General features: G+C 37.7%; 1 protein-coding gene and 1 long non-coding RNA gene across 5 annotated transcripts in view; one reads left to right on the top strand and one right to left on the bottom strand.

Annotated features, from left to right (window-relative positions):
- FSTL5 (follistatin like 5) overlaps positions 1-18,856 on the top strand; it is a 324,611-nt gene that overhangs the window by 78,098 nt on the left and 227,657 nt on the right. For all 4 annotated transcript variants that reach the window (XM_080370936.1, XM_080370934.1, XM_080370935.1 and 1 more), the window contains exon 4: positions 18,015-18,263. In XM_080370936.1, coding sequence (XP_080227062.1) covers positions 18,015-18,263 — 249 coding nt within the window. The remainder of the gene's footprint in view (positions 1-18,014; positions 18,264-18,856) is intronic.
- LOC308056117 lies at positions 1,892-18,008 on the bottom strand. Its single transcript, XR_013924711.1, has 2 exons — positions 17,071-18,008; positions 1,892-17,036 (listed from the first exon to the last, which is right to left on the bottom strand). It is a non-coding gene; the product is annotated as an uncharacterized lncRNA (long non-coding RNA).

Raw genomic sequence — 18,856 nt, 5'->3', positions numbered from 1 at the left:
TTATTTTATCAGCAATTATTCTAAAATTTACCTCTTGTGCACAGCATTATTTACAGGGCTTGCTACCATGTATGATGGAGCATGGCAAAAGAATCTAGGCTCATAGCAATGCCAGGTAGATAATTTACAGTGATTTTACTTTGGGTTTCGTCGTTAAGTACTAGTAGCTTTTGTCATGTAACTCTCTTGGAGGCAATATAAAAGACTATTGTTTAGAGATTGGATTTGCCCGACAAATACGCCAGCTAATAAAAGTTGGTGAAATGTGGTGTTTCCCACCTTTGTGTTTAAAGAAGAATCTATGAGAATATGTCCAATACTGAAAAAAAAAGAACACCTTAGTAATGAGGACTAGGCCTTACTGTGCACAAGAAGAATTTAGATATTACTAGATCTATTTGTTGGTTGTTTTTTTTTTTTTTATGGTTTTGTAATGCTAAAATATTGATTACCTTTTTTTTCTAGTTTTGTTACATTACATATATACAGCAGCATTTTATATCCAAGCACAAAGTACTGGACTTCAGGATTTATTAATCCAAAATTTGAAAAGATTTTAGATCATCCATTTAATGACAGAAGTACTAGATGTATTTGAAATGCCTTTGGTATGCCCAGGAGTCCATTTGTGTCAATTTACTCCAATATTTTGATTTCAGAATGATGATTTAAGTAGGATGCTTTTTTTGATCAAAATCTGAATGCTATGGATGAAAAGAAAATGGGCTGGGTCTGCAGCAAGATGATGTGTAGTGGTCAGTGCATCCTCCTTTTGCAGAGTCCTGGTATCTCATTAAAGAGATTTTTCTGGATGGATTTTGGCAACTAACTGACCTTTCTTCATGAACTGGAATATATGACTGATGGCACCTTCCCCCATGTTTACTCCCCTTTGTCAGGAGAGTTCCCTGTTTATATGGACCCTTACTAGCTTCTTGAAGGGCTCTTTGTGTTCTGTATCTTTATAATTGCCTAAGTTCTTAGGAAAAAAGGCAGCTCACTATTTAATGATCGATATTTTCTTCTTCACCTGTGTTAACTGTTGACAGCAGTGTGGTCTGGATGTTTTCTAGTTTAATTTGATCCTTCAGAAATACTCTACTTAAAAAATAAAATGAATCATAGATTGCAATTTGCCCATGTTACTGCACAGTTTTACAATGGAATTTTGTGAAGAGAAATAGTAATTTCTTTTAAGCTTGAATCTGTTTCCTGTTCTCTATGAACAGGGTTTTTTGACTTGCCTACAGGTCATTGGAAGCTCATTCCGAAGCTAGTCTTCTTTGAAACAAAGCCAGAAGCATCCTGCTCTGTATACACATCTCTCTTTAATTTGTAGAGTTGTGATACAGTCTGTTTCTCCTCTCTATATTATTCTTGTGTCTATGAAGTTTACAATCTGTGCATTTCTCACATAGTGGCAATAAAAAATATATTCCAAAAGTCATCTGATCACGCATTGTTTGTCAGAGTGTAAGTCTGAAAGATGGGCCTAGGTAGACCAAAACAAGATGACTTTCTGTCACAACTTCCAGCATCACATAGTGATGGATTTTATTATTACATTAACAGAACTGCAAACAGAAATACAGAATAACAAAGATGCCTGCCAAAGATCTTTGCATTGAGCAAGTTTTGACTGGCTAAGCAAAAAGGTGTAGATGTTTGAGAGTTGTGAATCTCAGAGAGAGGGAACTTTCTCATTGGCACACAGGAGAAGATAATAGAAAGGAAAGAAGCTTTCTGGAGGGAAGGCATGGGAAATGCTTGACTGGAACACCATATTTCCCCAAAATAGCAATTAGCTACTTTTTGCAACTATAAGGATGGCTGAGAGTCACAGCAATAAAGCAGCTTTTTCTTGAGGAGTGGAAGGGAAATATATGTGGTCTTTACTTTGCTAAACTTCCATTTTATTTTCTGGAAAGCACAGCAGCATGAGGCAAAACAACGAAAGAGTTCCAGGATAACAGCTCTCTCCCTCTAAAACACAGAGAAGAATGCAAGCACCCCTTGCTCTTCATGCCTCCCTGTTTACACACAAGCTATGTGAATCATGTTACAGAATATTTGACAGGTAGCTGTCAATAACTACTCTTTTCACCTCTTTTCACTTTCCTTTGCTGTTTTCACTTCTTCAGAATTACACACATTGCTGTATTTTTTGTACTCAGAACATATCAATGCACATCAATATTCTATAAATTCAGTTGTGTAATACCTTAGAACTCACCGTTTATAAAAGTTGGATATGTATAGTAATATAGGGATATAGAGTTATTTGCCTGGTGATAGATGTTATCAGACCTATTCATAAAATGTATTTTTTGAGTTTAGCTTCAGATTTTGTTGGTGTTTATTTTTGAAAGACTGTGTCAGCACTAGAATTAAAATAAATCTAGTTTTTAATGCTATTTTAGTTGATTTTATGAGATGTTATATAAGATGAATTATGCATTATTTCATGCATACTTGCGATGCTGTCTTTTAGGAGTAGATTTCACTTTAGAGTAGATTCTATTTCATTTGATTTCATAGCTTTTTTAAACACTTGCATAATCCTGGCCTTTGGGTTGTCAATATTCTACTGTTTTCGACTTCAGCTTGGAGTTTGTAGCCCTTCTACTTTCCTCCCATTCCTTCACATGCTGGTAACATTTAGCTTTACTTTAGTTTTGCATTGACTGTTCTTCAGGAAAGCTAAATTTTCAATGAAATTGTTTCAGAATGGTTCAACAACAATAACAGAAAAATAAACACTGAGTTTCTTTAGATAGTTCTAGTTTCTACTGTTCCTCTGTTGTAGAGGGAATGCAGAAATCATATAGACTTTCCTCATATTCCAGTCCTTGTCACTATCTTTTTTTTTTTTTTTTTTTTTTTTTTTTTAAGAACTGCCATGCTTGAAGGAATTCATCTTGCTCACATAATTTCGTAATCTCAAGAATCAATTCCTACTGCTATCTCCAGGTCTCTTATGATTACTTTGTTCTACCCAGAGTAGAAACTCAGCCTAATTCAAAGCCCAGAATTTACACCCAAGTGAATCAACGCAAAATTCAATTCTCTTGGAAAATATTAGTAAAGTTAGGACAGCTAAGAAACATAACCATGCAAAGTAAGGCTTTTGTGGAGAGACAATAAAGCAATACACACATCCTTACATTACTTTACATTGCAAAATCAAATTTTGTCTTTGGTACTGAAGAGGATAAGGCCTGTAGTTCAGTACAAGGCTTCTGTGTTTTATTTTGTTTTGCAAAAAAGCTGCCTTATTTCGTTCCCTCATTTTTTTAATCTGAAGCTGAATTATTTTCTGCATGATCACTGAATGCTTAATTCAAGTCCACCCAGAACCTCTGAATATCATAAACCAAATTGGAGAGTTCAATAGAACCCTGACAGATAAATGTTTCAAATTACAGCAGGTTAAAATATGAATGGTTCTCATTTTGGACTTCAGTTTTCCTTTTCCCTCCTTTTTTTATATAACTTACTAGCAATGGAATGGTACATCATATAAACAATATAGCAATGGAAAACATTTCAAATAACTCGGGATTGAAAGCAAGTCGTGTGTAGGTTGTTAACACATTTGAGATCATAGCACAGACATGCCTTTTCTATATATGCTTTGGCTGAATCAACTAAACAAAAGGGACCAGATGTTTTATTATTTCTTTGGCTGTGTTTTGTGTATTTCCTTAGATGTGAAGTTAGGAACCAAAATCTCATCCTTAAGATATTTCAGTTAATTTTTTTTCCTGACTTTGTATCTTTCATCAAGCTCAGGTTCAGTCACTAGAAATTTATTTTCAAAGCATTTCACTGACTGGGTTTTTCAAGCTGATGGCTATTCCCCAAGAAGCCTGAACTCTGCAGCAAAGGTCCTTCCTCCCTCCCACAAACTGCAATAAAGAAAATAAACGTAAGGTAGCCAGAATGATCTTGAGGCTGAATTCAGAAGTGAGAAATAGGAGTATGGCTCTTGCTGTTGGTAATTAGATTCTAGGGACTGAATCAAAAATTGCGGAAATAAAAGTCATACTTTGTTCAAGTGTTGTTTCTTGTCAGGTGTTTTAGCTTCAAAAGAGGTCTGTTAGATATTGTTATGTGATTGCACATTGGTTTGCAACAAAAGCACTAAATACTACCTGAGAAACTAAGAGGTTTTCCTTTTTTATTAAAATACAATATTAAAAAATAATAGCGTTAGAAAAATCACTCTACTAAATATTTTTCGTCAGTTGTTTTGTTATTTGTTTATGTATTTATATATTTGTTCAGTATGAAATTAGGTCACTGTCAGTACTGTTTTAAAACATCTGCTGTTCACCCTGCATGAATTCACAAAGAATACAGCTTGCTCACTCCACTTTCATCTCAGTGTAGATCCAATAATCTGGGAAAGGTCACTCATGAGCTGTCTGTTAATGTCTGTACTGTAAAATGATCTTTCCCTGATTTCAGTAAACAGAAATTGATAGAGGCATAAAACCCACACAGAATGACTTCTCATTTTTACAATCCTGAAGTTAAGCAAATGCTAAACTAGAATGATAAATAGTCCAGTTACAGGAAAAATAACCCAAACAAGCCAAACCAAACTAGACCTTGAAAATCTGCCAAGTTTAGTTACTAGCACTTGGAATGCTTTCTGTGTTAGCTGCAGGAATCAGATGGTACCAACAGAACTTCAGATGGTACAGTTAACACTTCGTTCAATTATGCTGAATATTCTGATTTCATGTCTTTGTTCCTTTCATGCACTTTGAAAGTTCTGCATAACACTAAATATACAATTATTTTCTTCTAGGCGCAATTGTTCTATAAGAGCCTAAGCACAAAGACCTAATAGTTTTTTGTAAATGGACACATAAATAATGAGATTGCCCTTGCAACAAATAGACAGACTGTGTTGAATAGAGAGTGCCACTGTATCTGTTAATAGTAATCTTGTTTAATATTACATCATTAAACAGTTAAAAGGAATTGTGTTTGTGTCCAGCCATTAGTGGCTAGCTCACTAATGAAAACAAACATGGATGTATTGAACTTTGTGAATTTCAATTGGAAAAACACATAAAGCATTTAAGCTTTTAAAAATTAACATGAGTCAAAGAATTTCAAATGCAATTAATTTGCAGCTTTATCAAGTATTTTTACCCAGGAAACAACTTTTCAGAAGATTTCCCCTCCCCGCCCCGCAAAGTTGTTTGCCCCCTTGTTTTATTTTGGTTTTGTATAATGGTTATTAATGACATGGTAGTCATGAGAAGAAAGAATGTTAATTTTATAAGGTCTCAAGCTGTTGATGTTATTGAATGTCTTTTTTTCTTTAAGATCAAAACAGGATTAGCACAGAACAGGAAAAGAGAAGGCTATCAAAGGTAGAAAATGCAGCTTCCACCTCTGAGGAGGTTTCATTTGCATCTAGTTGCTACAGAAACACAAAACAAGCAGATGAACTTGTGAGCTATTATCATACCTAGCAAACTCCTACAGTTATTGGGGTTGTCAAGGAGTCTTAGCAGTGCTCATGGCAGGTAGCATTGTCCAGAGCAGACCAACCAGTCTCTTCCTAGATGATGGTAAGTGATAAGGTGAAGTGAAAAAACAAGCTGGAAATCATTGTAGCGTTGATTTCAAGAATATAAATTACTAATCGGTTCACTGGATTTAAATAAAACCAAACTAAAGCAAAACAAAAATTTTAGCCAAAAAGACCATATAACAGATAACTTTCTTCTAAACTTATCTTTCATCAATGATTATTTAATGGTCATACACTGGTTAAACAAAAACTACCCTCCTTGGCACTGCCTCCTTAGTTGGGCAGCGACTCGTGATGCAGAATTAGAAACTCATGTTCTCTGTGGCCATAGATGGTCCCAACACCCCAGCATTCTTCAGTTCAATCTAAGCTCTCTGTGTAAATGTGGTAAGTGGTGTAGACCTAGTCTGAATACCATTTTGCAGTTTATGTAGAATATGCGCATGTTCTTTAAGTTAGGGACCCCCAGATCACCACAAAGACTGGAATAGCAGCAAGGTTTGACTCACTTCCTCAGATGTATGATGTATGGAGCTTTAGAATAGACTATTTCTCAAAGAAGAAACCTTTCCATTTCTTGTTTTCATGGAAGAAGGTTAGGATAACAGGATATATTGGGGAAATGTGGCAAAACATTTACTGGGATAGAGTTATTGCCTCCAAAATCAAACTTTTGGTCAACAGGGAGAAAACTAGTCACTTCACAATAACTTCCTTACAACAGTTAAAAATGGAGGAAACCCAGAGTCAGGGTAATTATTTGATGAAAGATTTCTGCATCTTACATACTCACTGACACAGTATTACAGGACTGACAGCTTCAGCAGATCAAAATCATGAGATTATTCTCCAAATCTAGCTTTCAACAGACTAAATTTATTTTAGTCACAATTTAATTTCCCAGTACTTCTAGAACAACATAGATTTGATTAAAATATATTTTAAGCTGTCCTACGCTATATGCATTAACCATGATATTATTTTGGAGAATGATACTTATGTTTACATGTATTCTTTATACTATTATACACATGTGGAGCAATTGTACACATTTTCAGAAAACAGTAACATTTTAGGCTATCTAAATATGTCTGTCAAACTTTACTGGCTCACTACCTGTCACATTTTACATCAACAATAGAAGAGTTCTGCAAGCACTGCAGATAGAAATGTGTAATTTATATTTATACTGATAAATTTAACCTTATCAAATATGAGTGAGTGAATTCAAGGCAGTAAACAAGCACATTCTTACCTGTTTGAGCTGACATCGCTGCCTTGAACATCACCTGTTTCCCCAGAGCACGCAGGTAACAGGTTACAGCAGAATATGCCTCCCTCTGCCTCTGAAAAAATCATTTGGACTCAACCATGTTGCAGATTTCGCCAGACTTTAATGACTTTTTCTTGGTGAGTTAATCTGTGGTGCTTTTGTGCTGTTCCTGTCAGTGAAATATACCTGTTAAGCCAATTGTACACTCAAAAAAATTCCTTCAAGAAGGGAAACATGAGATGGAAAAGCATATCATTCCTGTGGGGGTGAGTAAAATGGAGGAAGACAAAAGCTGAATTAAACACTTGTACATTGTCATAGCATAGATACTCAGACATAATCACCCCACTCCAGTAAAGTTATGTTGAAAAAAATTAGGCCATATATATTTATGAATATTTTTTAAATGAGATATTAAAGTAAGGTGGAAAATTAAGAATAACTATAAAGTAAACAAAAGCATCCTTTCTAGGTGATGGGCTTTCCAACTCTTTTTCAAGAAAAGTATATGTGAGCTCCATAGAGCTTCACACACAAATACATTATCCATCATTTTGCTGTTTTTTTTAGAAACTATAGCACTAACAGAATTCTGTGAAGTTCCTTTATGAATGCATGTGTAGCAATACTATTAAACTGACATTAAGCTTTGGTTGGACATTCAAAAAGTAATGCAGATTAAATTCTCTATAAAATAATGGATAGTTTTAAAGACACAATTAACAGCAAGTTTGTGCTAACCAGCATGACTGGAAGTACATTGACATCTGAATTCTTCAGAAATAGCTATGGCAATTTATGGATTGAAGTGCTTTTAAAGAAGTGCGTACCCATTCTCATTCATATTTGTACTTTCCTCTTTTTTTCCTAGACTGAAATATTTTTCATTAGTCACATTGCTTGACTGAGTCATCTCACTAGCGCATTATATTCTATGAAAGAAGATATTTATTTGAATGGATGTTTCAGGCCTAACAAGTAATTTTTAATAAGTACACAGACTTATACGTAGATGTAGAAATAAATAGACTGTTTATGTGCACTATTGCTTTTATAAATTTTTCAAAAAGGAATATTCTAATATAATATGTCAAAATGAAGATTTTTGATACTTTACTTTTCCATGTATTTTTTTGTTTCATGGAGCAATGTTCTCTCCTAATAGAGATCTGGAAAAGCATTTTGCCTTTTCATTTTAGTGCAGTCTACCTTTAAGGGTTTTTTTTGGTAATTGTAGATATTTTGGGTTAACTCTAACTCCTTCAGAAAAAAACAAAGCTTTGCTGTATGTGTGGAACACATATGATCAGTCCTGCTTTGAAAAAAGAGATGTATACACAGTGCATTTTTGCTATGCATCACTTAGATATCTAACTTAAAATGGCAGAATTAAGTCATGAAAGTTCAAGCTTATTGGAAATTATTTTAATTTCACAAGGCCCAGAGGCAAATGGTATTGCTTCACCATGTACATGTCTATTCTTTGTAAAGACATTCTTTTTAAGACTCATCTTTACTATCTTTGAAGCACTGTTTTCAGATACTGCATACCTTTTGGAATGACATTTGTATTTTGTGGGGTTTTTTGTTTGGTTTTGGGGTTTTATCTCTTAGAAATCCACACATGGGTCACTTGTGTCAAAGTTTGTTAGCTGAGTTAAGTGTCTTCGAGAGCTACAGTCATATATACAAGTCTGCAGTGTTTTGTTGTTCTTTCTGAAGGACTTGTAAAGATCACAGCTCGCGTTAATAAACCTTACAGTGTTAAATTGCATGTATTTATGTTCCACACAGGTAAAGGACATGGAAAATAATTAGTCTCTTATCACTTTTGTCAGCCAAATTGAATTAGAAATTCTGTATATAAACATTATTATCATATTCTTCTAAATATATTTATTCCTTAAAAAAATCCACTGACTATTAGTTTAGTTTAACTCACTCCCCACCCCCCTGTGCTGCCATTGCCTCCTTGGATTTACTGATGCCTACGGAGCTCTCGCACTTCCGAAGCTCTCGCACTTCCAAAGCTCTTGCACTTCCCGCACTGGGTATTTCTGGGAGTTCATGTTATTCATAGCACCCCAGACAGTGCTGTGTTACAGACGGGTGACCAAGGCAGTGCTGGGCTGTAGCTGTTTCTGAACAGTGCTTGCACAGCGTCAAGGCCTTTACTTTTTGCTACTCTGACCCCCTCACAGCAAGAAGCTGGAAGGGGACATGGCCAGGACAGCTGCCTTGAACTGACCGAAGGAATATTCCTTACCCTGTGATGTTCTGCTTAGCAGTATCAGCTGGGGGAAAGAGGGTGGAAGGGGAGACATTGGTGGTTAAGACATGGCCCTGTTACATGGGCTGGTTTCCAGGAGGTGGTGGGGCATCTGCCTGCTCGTGGAAATTAATGAATTAATTCCTTATTGAATTCCTCCTGAATTCCTGGAGGCGGTGGTGGATGGACTGGGTGGGTGCTTACCTGCCAACCAGGGTCAATCCACCACAGTCCCTTAGTAACAACTTGAAAACAATGGACAATGTCAAATTTACTAAAGCAAATATTTCTAATCACTAAAACTGAAAATGCTTGACATTTCTTTTTAGCTTTCCTTGATCTGTAATGCTGCTGCAATCTGACCTTACGATTTAAATGCTGGTCTGTGTCTACGCTACTTTTGCTAGTTGAGCTTTTTGGGAAAGGTAGCAGAAAGCCATCACAGCTCTTTTCTGCAGGGAGGGTTTTGAAGTAAAAAAAAACCCTTCACAACAGTGTTGTTTCAATGCCTAACACAGGAATTGTATAATAAATAGATTACAGTATGATAGTTTGTACTGTGGATAATTCAATTACCTCTTTAGTGCCAGGTACTTGATCAGGGGACAAGTTACATTTTCTGTTTATACTGTTGTTTCATATAGGAGCATATTTAACTCCAGGAAAGCTACATATGCCTATGGAGGAACCATTAGCCTTTTACTACACTATTTATTCAAAATTGACAAATCTGTTCTTCATGTGAAAAGTTACCACGGAGGAACAGTTAATATTATTGTGCCATACAGCAGTTACTACCTTGGTTCTTGAGACCAAATCCTAACAGCCTTTCTGATATTTAACAAAGTAACGGGAATTCCAGTCCATAATTTAGCTGCGAGTTTTGCTTATTTTGATCATTGTTGCTAAAACTAATCAGTGTGGTTTTTAAACAAAGCAATACTCAGGGTGTTTTGTCTGACTGAGAATCAAGCTAGTGCTCTTTGTGATTGTCAGTGAGATATATTTCAAATGAGCATTAAAATGTGTGAAAAAATGTTCAAACTACGACCTTTTCAAAACTGCTGTTGCTGTGATGCACACACGGTTCCTGCTCTTGGTGACATTGGGGACGCATCAGGCAGGACAGAGGTTTGCCTGCTCTGCCGCAACTGAACAGCAATCAAGCATTTGAAAAGCGATCAGCCATTTGAAAAGTGACCAGCCATTTGAATAAAGGTCCGCGTGTCCGTGAGGAGGCAAACATCTCATTTCCCACTTTGTTTTGGAATGTAAGCTGTTTGCCACCGGTTTGATGTTAAATGAGTAACTTTTCAACAGTTATATTGTCTTTTCAAAGACAATAGGTGAGAAAGAAAGACACGGTGAGTGCTAGTGCTAGGTACAGCTGAGGGTTTTACTTGAATGTAAGGAATTGCTGAAGCTGCGGTAAGGCCATCAGTCTGTTTGCACCCAACCCAGCAGCGCAGGCACCCCAGACCCGCGCAGGTGTGCCCCGTTCCCCGGGGTAAGGCACGCAGCCTGGCCCGAGCCCACGGACGGCTCTGCCACCGCAGTGGTCACCGGCCGAACGCGGGCAGGTTTACAGGGCTTAGCGCCGGGACGTCACCTCCTGGCAGGGAAAATCCACTTCGGCAGCGCTTCCCGGGTTCCCACGGGCAGGCGCACAGCCCCAGCCTGGACAGCAATGTCACCGGCGGGGACCGACAGCCCTCCGGGCCGTGGGCTTGCAGGCGAGACCCTGCTGCCCGAGCCCTGGGCGTGGGGCTGGTGGCACTGACGACGCTGGTGGCACTGGCGGCGGCGGGCACGGGGCCCAGGCTGCGCCGCGGCTCCGCGGGGGCGCGTTACGCCCCGCCGCCACAGCGGGTGCCCAACAGCCCCGCGCGTAAACGGGGCGGCTCATCGGTCCGGCACCACGCAGGGTCCTTAACGTGGGGGCGGCCTGGGGCGGCTGCTGAGCCCCCGGCGCGGGGCGGGGCGGGGGCCGGGCGGCGGCCGCTGGAGGCTGGGGAAGGTGAGAAGCGTTTCAGCCCAAAGGGCAGAAGCTGCCTTTACACAGCGGTGGTTGCCGTTGTGTTGCCATTTCGCCTCTGTTTCTTTCGTGGTGTTTTTGTTCCCGGTCTTCGGTTGCATTCAAGCAGAGGAGGTGCGATTCGGTTTTTCTCTTTTTTGGGGAAACTAAATTCCGTGCGGTTAGCTGAAGGGAGCTGCGAGGTGCTAGTCAGAGAAGGACGCACACGGGCGGAGCTGCCGAGCTGTTTCTGACCGCCAGATAACACTCTTGGAAAGTTTCAGTATTTCAGGTTAACAGCTGGGTATGCAACACTTATTAATCTTCTTGATATTACAGGCGTTTTCTTCTTTTACACACTGTAGTTTTGCGTATTTCTTTAGAGGTGTAGTACTTTTTCTGTTTTATTCCTAATTTACCTTTTTCCTAATTTATCTTAAGAATAAGAAATTCACTTTATTTGGATACACAAGACAGGCATTCTTGCTTGTTCCCCTAAGGGGATTTAGCCTGACTTTTCAGGTAAAAACAAAACAACAAAAAAGCACACATGCTGTTGTAATGTCTATATCTATTTCTGTTAGCCAGCCACTGACAAATATTGACAGAAAATTTCAATCAAATTCTAAGAAGGTTGAAATCCTTACAGAACTTCCAGGCCCCCTACAAAGGAGGGGGCGCTTCAGTGTTTTTGCAGGGTGTGTGTGTGTGTGGGGGTGTCAGGCAGGGAAGAATAGAGGAGACAGCAATACAAGACAGCCAAAAATTGCTTGTATACACAGGCAAAGTAAACTGTTGTATGAAGTACCCCAGATTACGTGGCTGATGAGGAAAGAAAACCATAGCATAGCAAAGTAATGATCAGCCACGTGTATGATTTACTATCGCTCCTACTTTTATGAGCTTCATGTTCTAGTTAGTGGCATGAAAGATTATTTAAGTTGAAGATGCCCTGGAATCGTTAAGGGTCAGTCACAGAATAGTGAGAGAAGTGAATAAACATGGGGGCATGCATTTATATTTTTGTCACTTAAATAATGTGTAAGAAATACATAACTGCCTGTATAGAATTTACAGAAGATGTGCATTAAAACTACTTTGCATGCAAATCCATGAACATGACCATAAGTGAGATTTCTTTACACACCACCACCCTGCCCCAGATGACTGTATTCCAGAGGTATCTTCAGAAACATGTATGGAATAGAAATTCCTAGTAATGTGTCCAAAAGTTTGGCTAAGCTGGTTAGTTTGGAATGCAGATCATGTAGTAGCCAGCCGTTAAAACTGTATTGCCCAATAGAACACAGGCTCATGCAACAGCCATTCAACCAAAGCTGCTACCGTTTAAAACCAAGGCATGTGCTGTGGTAAGCCACTCTAATGACATATTTAGAGACTATTTGGTAACATGAGTTCAAAAACCTCTGTTTCTTTAGTTTCTTAAGGTATGTGCTGATAGTTATGCAGGGGAACTTTATTACCGTGTTACATTGACAAAACATAAATAATTTTTATTTACTCTCAAATAAGCCACCCTTTTCTATAAATATTGTACCATGCCTAAAATATTCCTAACTGCAATAAAATAAAAAATGCTACATTACTGAAGAATTTCATGTTCTAAGAGTGCTGGATAATGAGTAATGCAAACTTAGTGTCATGTTCAGTGTAATTACAAGCTGTTCTTGCTAGTGATAACAAAATTTGTCGAAGAACTGCTGTTAAAATACTACAACTTAAAAAAAAAAAAAAAGTCTAGAGCTTTAGTATTTATGGGAAGACCCTGTTCATTCTGGGGTCATGCTCAGTGTTAATGCCCTACCAGTGTTAATGGTTAGGTGGTAATCAAGCTTTTTTTTTTTTTTTTTCCCCCTCTTACTTCTTTTAATGAACCCTTACCAACATTAGTCTTGGTTGGGCCTTTCATAGTTACTATGTTGAATCAAAATGCAGCTGCAGAGTTGAAATTGTCATTTACAGAATTGTTTTAAATAAAAGGGGATGGGGAGGGAATGGGACTCCTGACCCCAGAAATCAGCATCAGTTGTTTGTACACAAGATATCGACGTACTGTGCTGTCTCCAAAAATAGCTGCAACTGTGTTTTAGAGGGCATATAGATAATGCTGCAAGTTATGACAGAAGCCATGAACGCAAATTATTCTGTTAAGGAAATAAATGAAAGAAAAACTCTTGAGTTTATGGGAGAGGGCTCAACATGCAGAAAACCTGTGTGTGTTTCAGCATAGGGCCAACTGGAGAATGTGGTGATTCATACACTCATGAATTTCCAGTTTCCATGCACAACTTTTCTTTGAACTGATTAAAGGAAAAATTATATACTCCTGTGAGCCGTTTGCATGTTAAAAAATCCACTTAATTCCCAAGTGTAAGTGATGCCATTGTGACCTAAAACTTGCTTGACTCTGGGTGCTGTTAAACTGACTTTTAGGTAGGAAACTTGTGTGAGGAAACCTAACTGACAGCTTGAAACTGTGTTTATTAAGATTTGTCTTAAAGGAGAAGCCAAAACAATTTCACTTTCTTAATTCTTTTAGAAATAAATAGTCTTTCTTTTTGTTTGTTGTTTCATTTTATGTCTGTTTAGACATAAATGTTTAAGTTTCAAGAGAATCTGAAAAACCTGTATGACTGCTTTGGCTGTCTGAGGCATAATACATTTTTAATGATATTTCTTAAAGTGTATTTTTTAAAAAATTAAGGCTATGATAACTTGAGTGTTTCCTGACTTACTTTCAAATTGAACAAAGTACGTTTGATTTCCCATAGTATATAGACCCTGTCAGAATGCATGGGTATGACACTTTTTTTTGCTGAAAATTCAGATTGGGTAGCTAATATGGGTACGTATTTTCCTATTGTTGCATTGTGGCACTTGACAAATGCAGACTTACATATCATCACATAAGCAATACCAATGTAATTGCTGGAATAAGATTAGCATTCATGGGTAGATTATTTGTCATATTGATTTACTTGCTCTCAGTCTGTTAATATTGAATATGCTAAGTTGTTTATCTTCTCTATGAATTATGTCCAGATATAGGAATCTAAGTTAATCCTGGAGTTTACATTCTAAATCTAAATGCTTTAGATAGGTGAACAGCCTTCAGAAAAACTTGGTGTGTTTTTTTGGTTTATAACTTGGAGGGAGATAGTGGTGATGGCCATCTGAATGGGTGCTGCAACCCGAGCAGTTTTGTCGCAGAAGACTTACCTGTCCTGGCATTAAAAATCCAAACCACCAAACCCCTTCCATTATACCTTTAGCAAAAGTATACCTCCATTAATAACAATTCCAGGAAGGAAAAATAGTAATGGCGATTTCCTGAGAGTCAGTGGAATAGTCAGGTGTTTCATGAACGAGCTGCAAGCCACAGCCCAAATGGGTTTAAAAGATGGTTTCTTGTTTGATAATAACAAGATTCCTGTAGTTTTATACCTCAACAGGAAACAGCTGTCTTCCAAGATGAAAACTTTTGCTACCTAAAGGAACTACCTTTATTGGAAACTAAAAATCAAATGATTTGCCAAAATAGTGATTCTTGCAAGTAGGGCTGGGACAGTGAAAAGCAGCAGAAGTTGGTTTTGCTTGAGGAGTAGTTCATACACTGAGTTTTCATTCTTCCTACCATGGCACAGACAGGAAGATCTGTGCAACTCGATGAAAAGCCTATTAGGTAAGAGTCCTGAATACCCTGCAGTACCCCTGCCAGACCTCGCTCAGGTCTGTCTAACCAAACATACTGGGTCAGACTGGTAATGAAGCTGTGCTTTACTTGCCTTTATCAATGAAACCTTCTTATGATTACAAAAGTTCTTTGTATATCGGATTTTTACAGCTGTATTTTTAAAGGCTTATTTGGCAATGAGCTAAGGGGATAAATTTGTGTAAACAGAAAGCTTACTGACAATGTTTTATCATTATATTAGGTCAAATGTTTTGCATTTTTTTCAGCTCTGACAACAAAATGCAAGTGCTTTTTATCCGTAGCTTGTAAATCACCCCTTACTAAGGCTATTCAAAACGTCCGGTATCTCCTTTGTTTCACTGGCTTATTCCTCTGTGAATTAGAAGTCTGATTGTCCCAATATTTCATTAATAATTCCTGAGAAATGTAAAGAGGAATCAAATCCATGCCATTACAGAGAACCTTGTTTTCTATTGGTAGTCTTAAAATTCCTAGATCTGTGTCACTACCTTATTTAAAAAAAAATAATAATTAACTGCTTAAAAAAACCTGCCTAAGAAAATTTATTCTGAAGGCATTAAAAATAGCTGAACTTAAGACAAAGACTGTATCTGAAGAAAGAGTCAAGCCTCTGTTGAGGTCAATGGGAATTTCACTGTCCGCTTCAGTAGAAGGAGTTTTGTGTGCAGTGATGTATGCAAATGTATGTATTGGTTTGGAATAGTTAATGGTGTAAAATGGAGACATTTATAAAACATTTCATAACAAAGCAATACAGTTTTTCATTAGGGCAAAAGGCTTGTTTGTTTGTTGATGTACGTGACTGGTATACACTGACATATACCGATATTATAAATATCGATAAATATTATGCAAGTCATTCTCCCTCATCTGAAAGTAGCTATTTTGCATTCAGGCATCAGATTCAATTATAGTACTAAAATGAAGTCCCAAGTGAAATCTTGAATCAGTGTCTACTTTCACAGCAATACACAGCACAGTGTATTGTTGAGACACCTCTCAATAATTTGGGGCAGTTGTCAGGTTGAGATCTTTATCTTCCAATTCAGAAAGCAGAAATAGTAATGATTTATGGACCTTGGTCTCAAACTGCAACAGTTCCATCACTTCAGAGAAGTTCTGCAATTTTGTAATGTGTGTACGTGACCTGTGCTATGAAGTACTCTGGGACATTGCAAGACTTTATTTGAGGTAGCGGTAGTAGAAGGAAATTTGATTTACATTCATTTATGTCAGTTAATGTCTGTTGCTTGTATATAGTGATGATACGCTGGCACAGGAGTAATACTGGAAATTTTTAATGTGGAATTTGGTTTGCCCATTTCAAGTCAGTTTGGTACATGAGGAGTTAAACTCGCCATCAGCCTGGTCTATACTGTTTCATGCAAGTGTATAAAATCCCTGTAGTGTAGTTATATCAGATATGCAACATCCGAGGTGAATACATAGTCCTCTCAACTTTGTTGTCAAAGTGTTATAAAATAATACAGCAAAACCATTCGTCATTAGAGCCAAATTTCATGGTTGCATACTTTCTGTAGTACATTTGTCTGCAGAAAATCTGTGCTGTATGAGAAAGTAGAGTCAAAGCACTGTTGTCTTAGGTCTAATAGACCTGTAGGCTTAGGAAGAAAAAGTGGTAAGAATTTGCTTCTGCCACTAGAAGTGATAAACAAATTCTTAGTGGCTAGGAGCAATGTGTGACAAACTATGGTCTTGACATGTTAGCTTTTCACCTTGCAGTGTAATACAACAAAATTATGCGTTGCCATTTGTTTGTTCGTACTGTTTTTTTATGGGGCAGTCAAGTGTCATTCAGCTAGGCTGTGAGGATAAGGGAAGTATTGCAAGGAGTTAGAAAACTAGGTGTGTATAGTATTTGGAGATCAAATTCTTATTTGTTCTGGAGATTAGGAGTGTACAGCAAGAGAATAAAATGGAGTAACTGTGAGGGGCAGTGTCTGTTCCCACATTTGGAGACATTTAGTATTTTTGTACTTATTTTTGGACACAAGGATGGTATCAGAACACCTATGTAATTGAAGTTTTGGTAATTGCAATTGACAATTCTGGGTTTTTTTTCTTGCCATACCCTTTTCCTCACCCAGAAGTGACTACGTAGTTCTGTGGCAGCCAAGATGGAAACTGAGGATATACTAAGGAACTACTGCGGTGCACTTCCACTTTTACCTAGAGAACTGCTGCGGTGCACTTCCACTTTTACCTAGAGAACTGCTGCTGACCACAGTACTTACTTGTGCTGTTGCCACCACGTAAAATAAGATAGAGAGTGGATGGATGGCTCTGGTAGTCTAATGTAGGCAATCCATTGCCATGTTCTAGGAGCAGAAGAAGGTGTGAGTTGTGGGCAGTAGAAACTCCTTTAACTCTACTGCAGCCCTCTTAAAGCTGTGTTTGTTATCCAGATCCCATTTATCTAACTGAAATACCACCAGAGGCTCATCTGACTCCTTCTAGACACCATTCACTTGATCTATCAGTCCTGCTGTTCCACCCTGCTCTATTCCCTGAAGCATCATTGTCTTGCCACCACAGATGGTTGGGGCTTTATTTCTTCTTCATGTTGGTTAAGAGCCTTGACACAGCTCTAGTTATTCTTGCATACCAGTCTTGATGTGTGAATGTCTATTTTATCTGCCTGTCCATCTTTGAGGAGTATCCGGATGATGCTTTTAGTCATATGGTTTAATTGTAGGTAGTCCTGCGAGGAGCAGGGCATTCGGCTCGATGATCCTTATGGGTCCCTTCTAACTTGAGATACTCTATGATCTAAATTCCAGAGAATACATTGTTCTTTTGCATGCAATAGTGTAGCAATTTTAAGGCAAGAAACTTCAATCTACATTTAAGAAGACATGATTTATTAGTATTTTTTTATAATGAAGTGTAATTCTAGTGTTGTTACTAGATGTTGCTCTTAATTACAGTTAATCTAACACATGACAATGACTAAAAGTATACCTAGTCATGATAACAAGATTAAATTGGTTTCATTTCAGGCTGACCTATGGTAAGCATGTCAAGGATGCAACAAAGGATATATTCTCACTTTGTTTACATAATGCAATCGTTTTTGTGTCTTGCATGCAATTAAACACAATGTAAGTAATATCTCAAAGCTAGCTTTTTTATTTTTTTATTTTATAGGGTATATGGGTCAAGATGGTCATTTCGAATCATGCGAAAACAAGTACTGCGGTCTTGGTAGGCGCTGCGTTGTGAATGGGGAGACTGGCCAAGCTGAGTGTCTGTGTATGGAGCACTGCAAGCCACATTACAAGCCTGTGTGCGGTTCCGATGGAGAATTCTATGAAAACCATTGCGAAGTGCACAGGGCTGCCTGTCTGAAAAAGCAAAAGGTCACCATTGTACACAATGAAGATTGCTTCTTCAAAGGTAAGTGCACCTCAACAATATCTAGAATATTTCTATTAGGTATGTGTTTTCACACAGTTCAATTAAAGCTTTATAGAGGCTAGGCAGAGTGTGCAGTGAATAAATGACTCAAGAAGTTAAGTATCTCACTCCAGAAATATCTTATGGCTTGGTTGTGTGGTTGTTTGTTTTTTTTTTTTTTTCTTCTAATTTTTTTTGTTATTATTACTACTTTTACTTAGTGCTCTGGGCAATCACCCATTTTTAACCTGAATAAACCAGTTCTCTTGGAAATTAATCCATGGCATCTTAAAAATGTGGCTGTTGACCTCATTCATCTGAATGTACTTACAGACCCAAAGGATATTAATCTCTGTTTTAGAAAAAACAATTTAGGATTTCAGAGGGGTTTTGTAAGCCTGCAGAACCTGTGCTTATGTTTGGTGTTGAAGTTGATAGACCAGCAGCTTGTTTAATGGCTAAATGGACCTTCCTTGCTTTGAATTTGGACCATGAAGAGGTTTACCTGCATATTTACCAAAACATGCAAGTTTAGCTACTTTAGCTGAGAGATAGACCATATGTTAAGCATCTTATACTGAAGATGTCAACAA

Source organism: Falco punctatus (assembly GCF_963210335.1).
Source record: "Falco punctatus genome assembly, chromosome: 1".
NCBI lineage: Eukaryota > Metazoa > Chordata > Aves > Falconiformes > Falconidae > Falco > Falco punctatus.
This window is presented reverse-complemented; position numbering and strand designations above follow the sequence as displayed.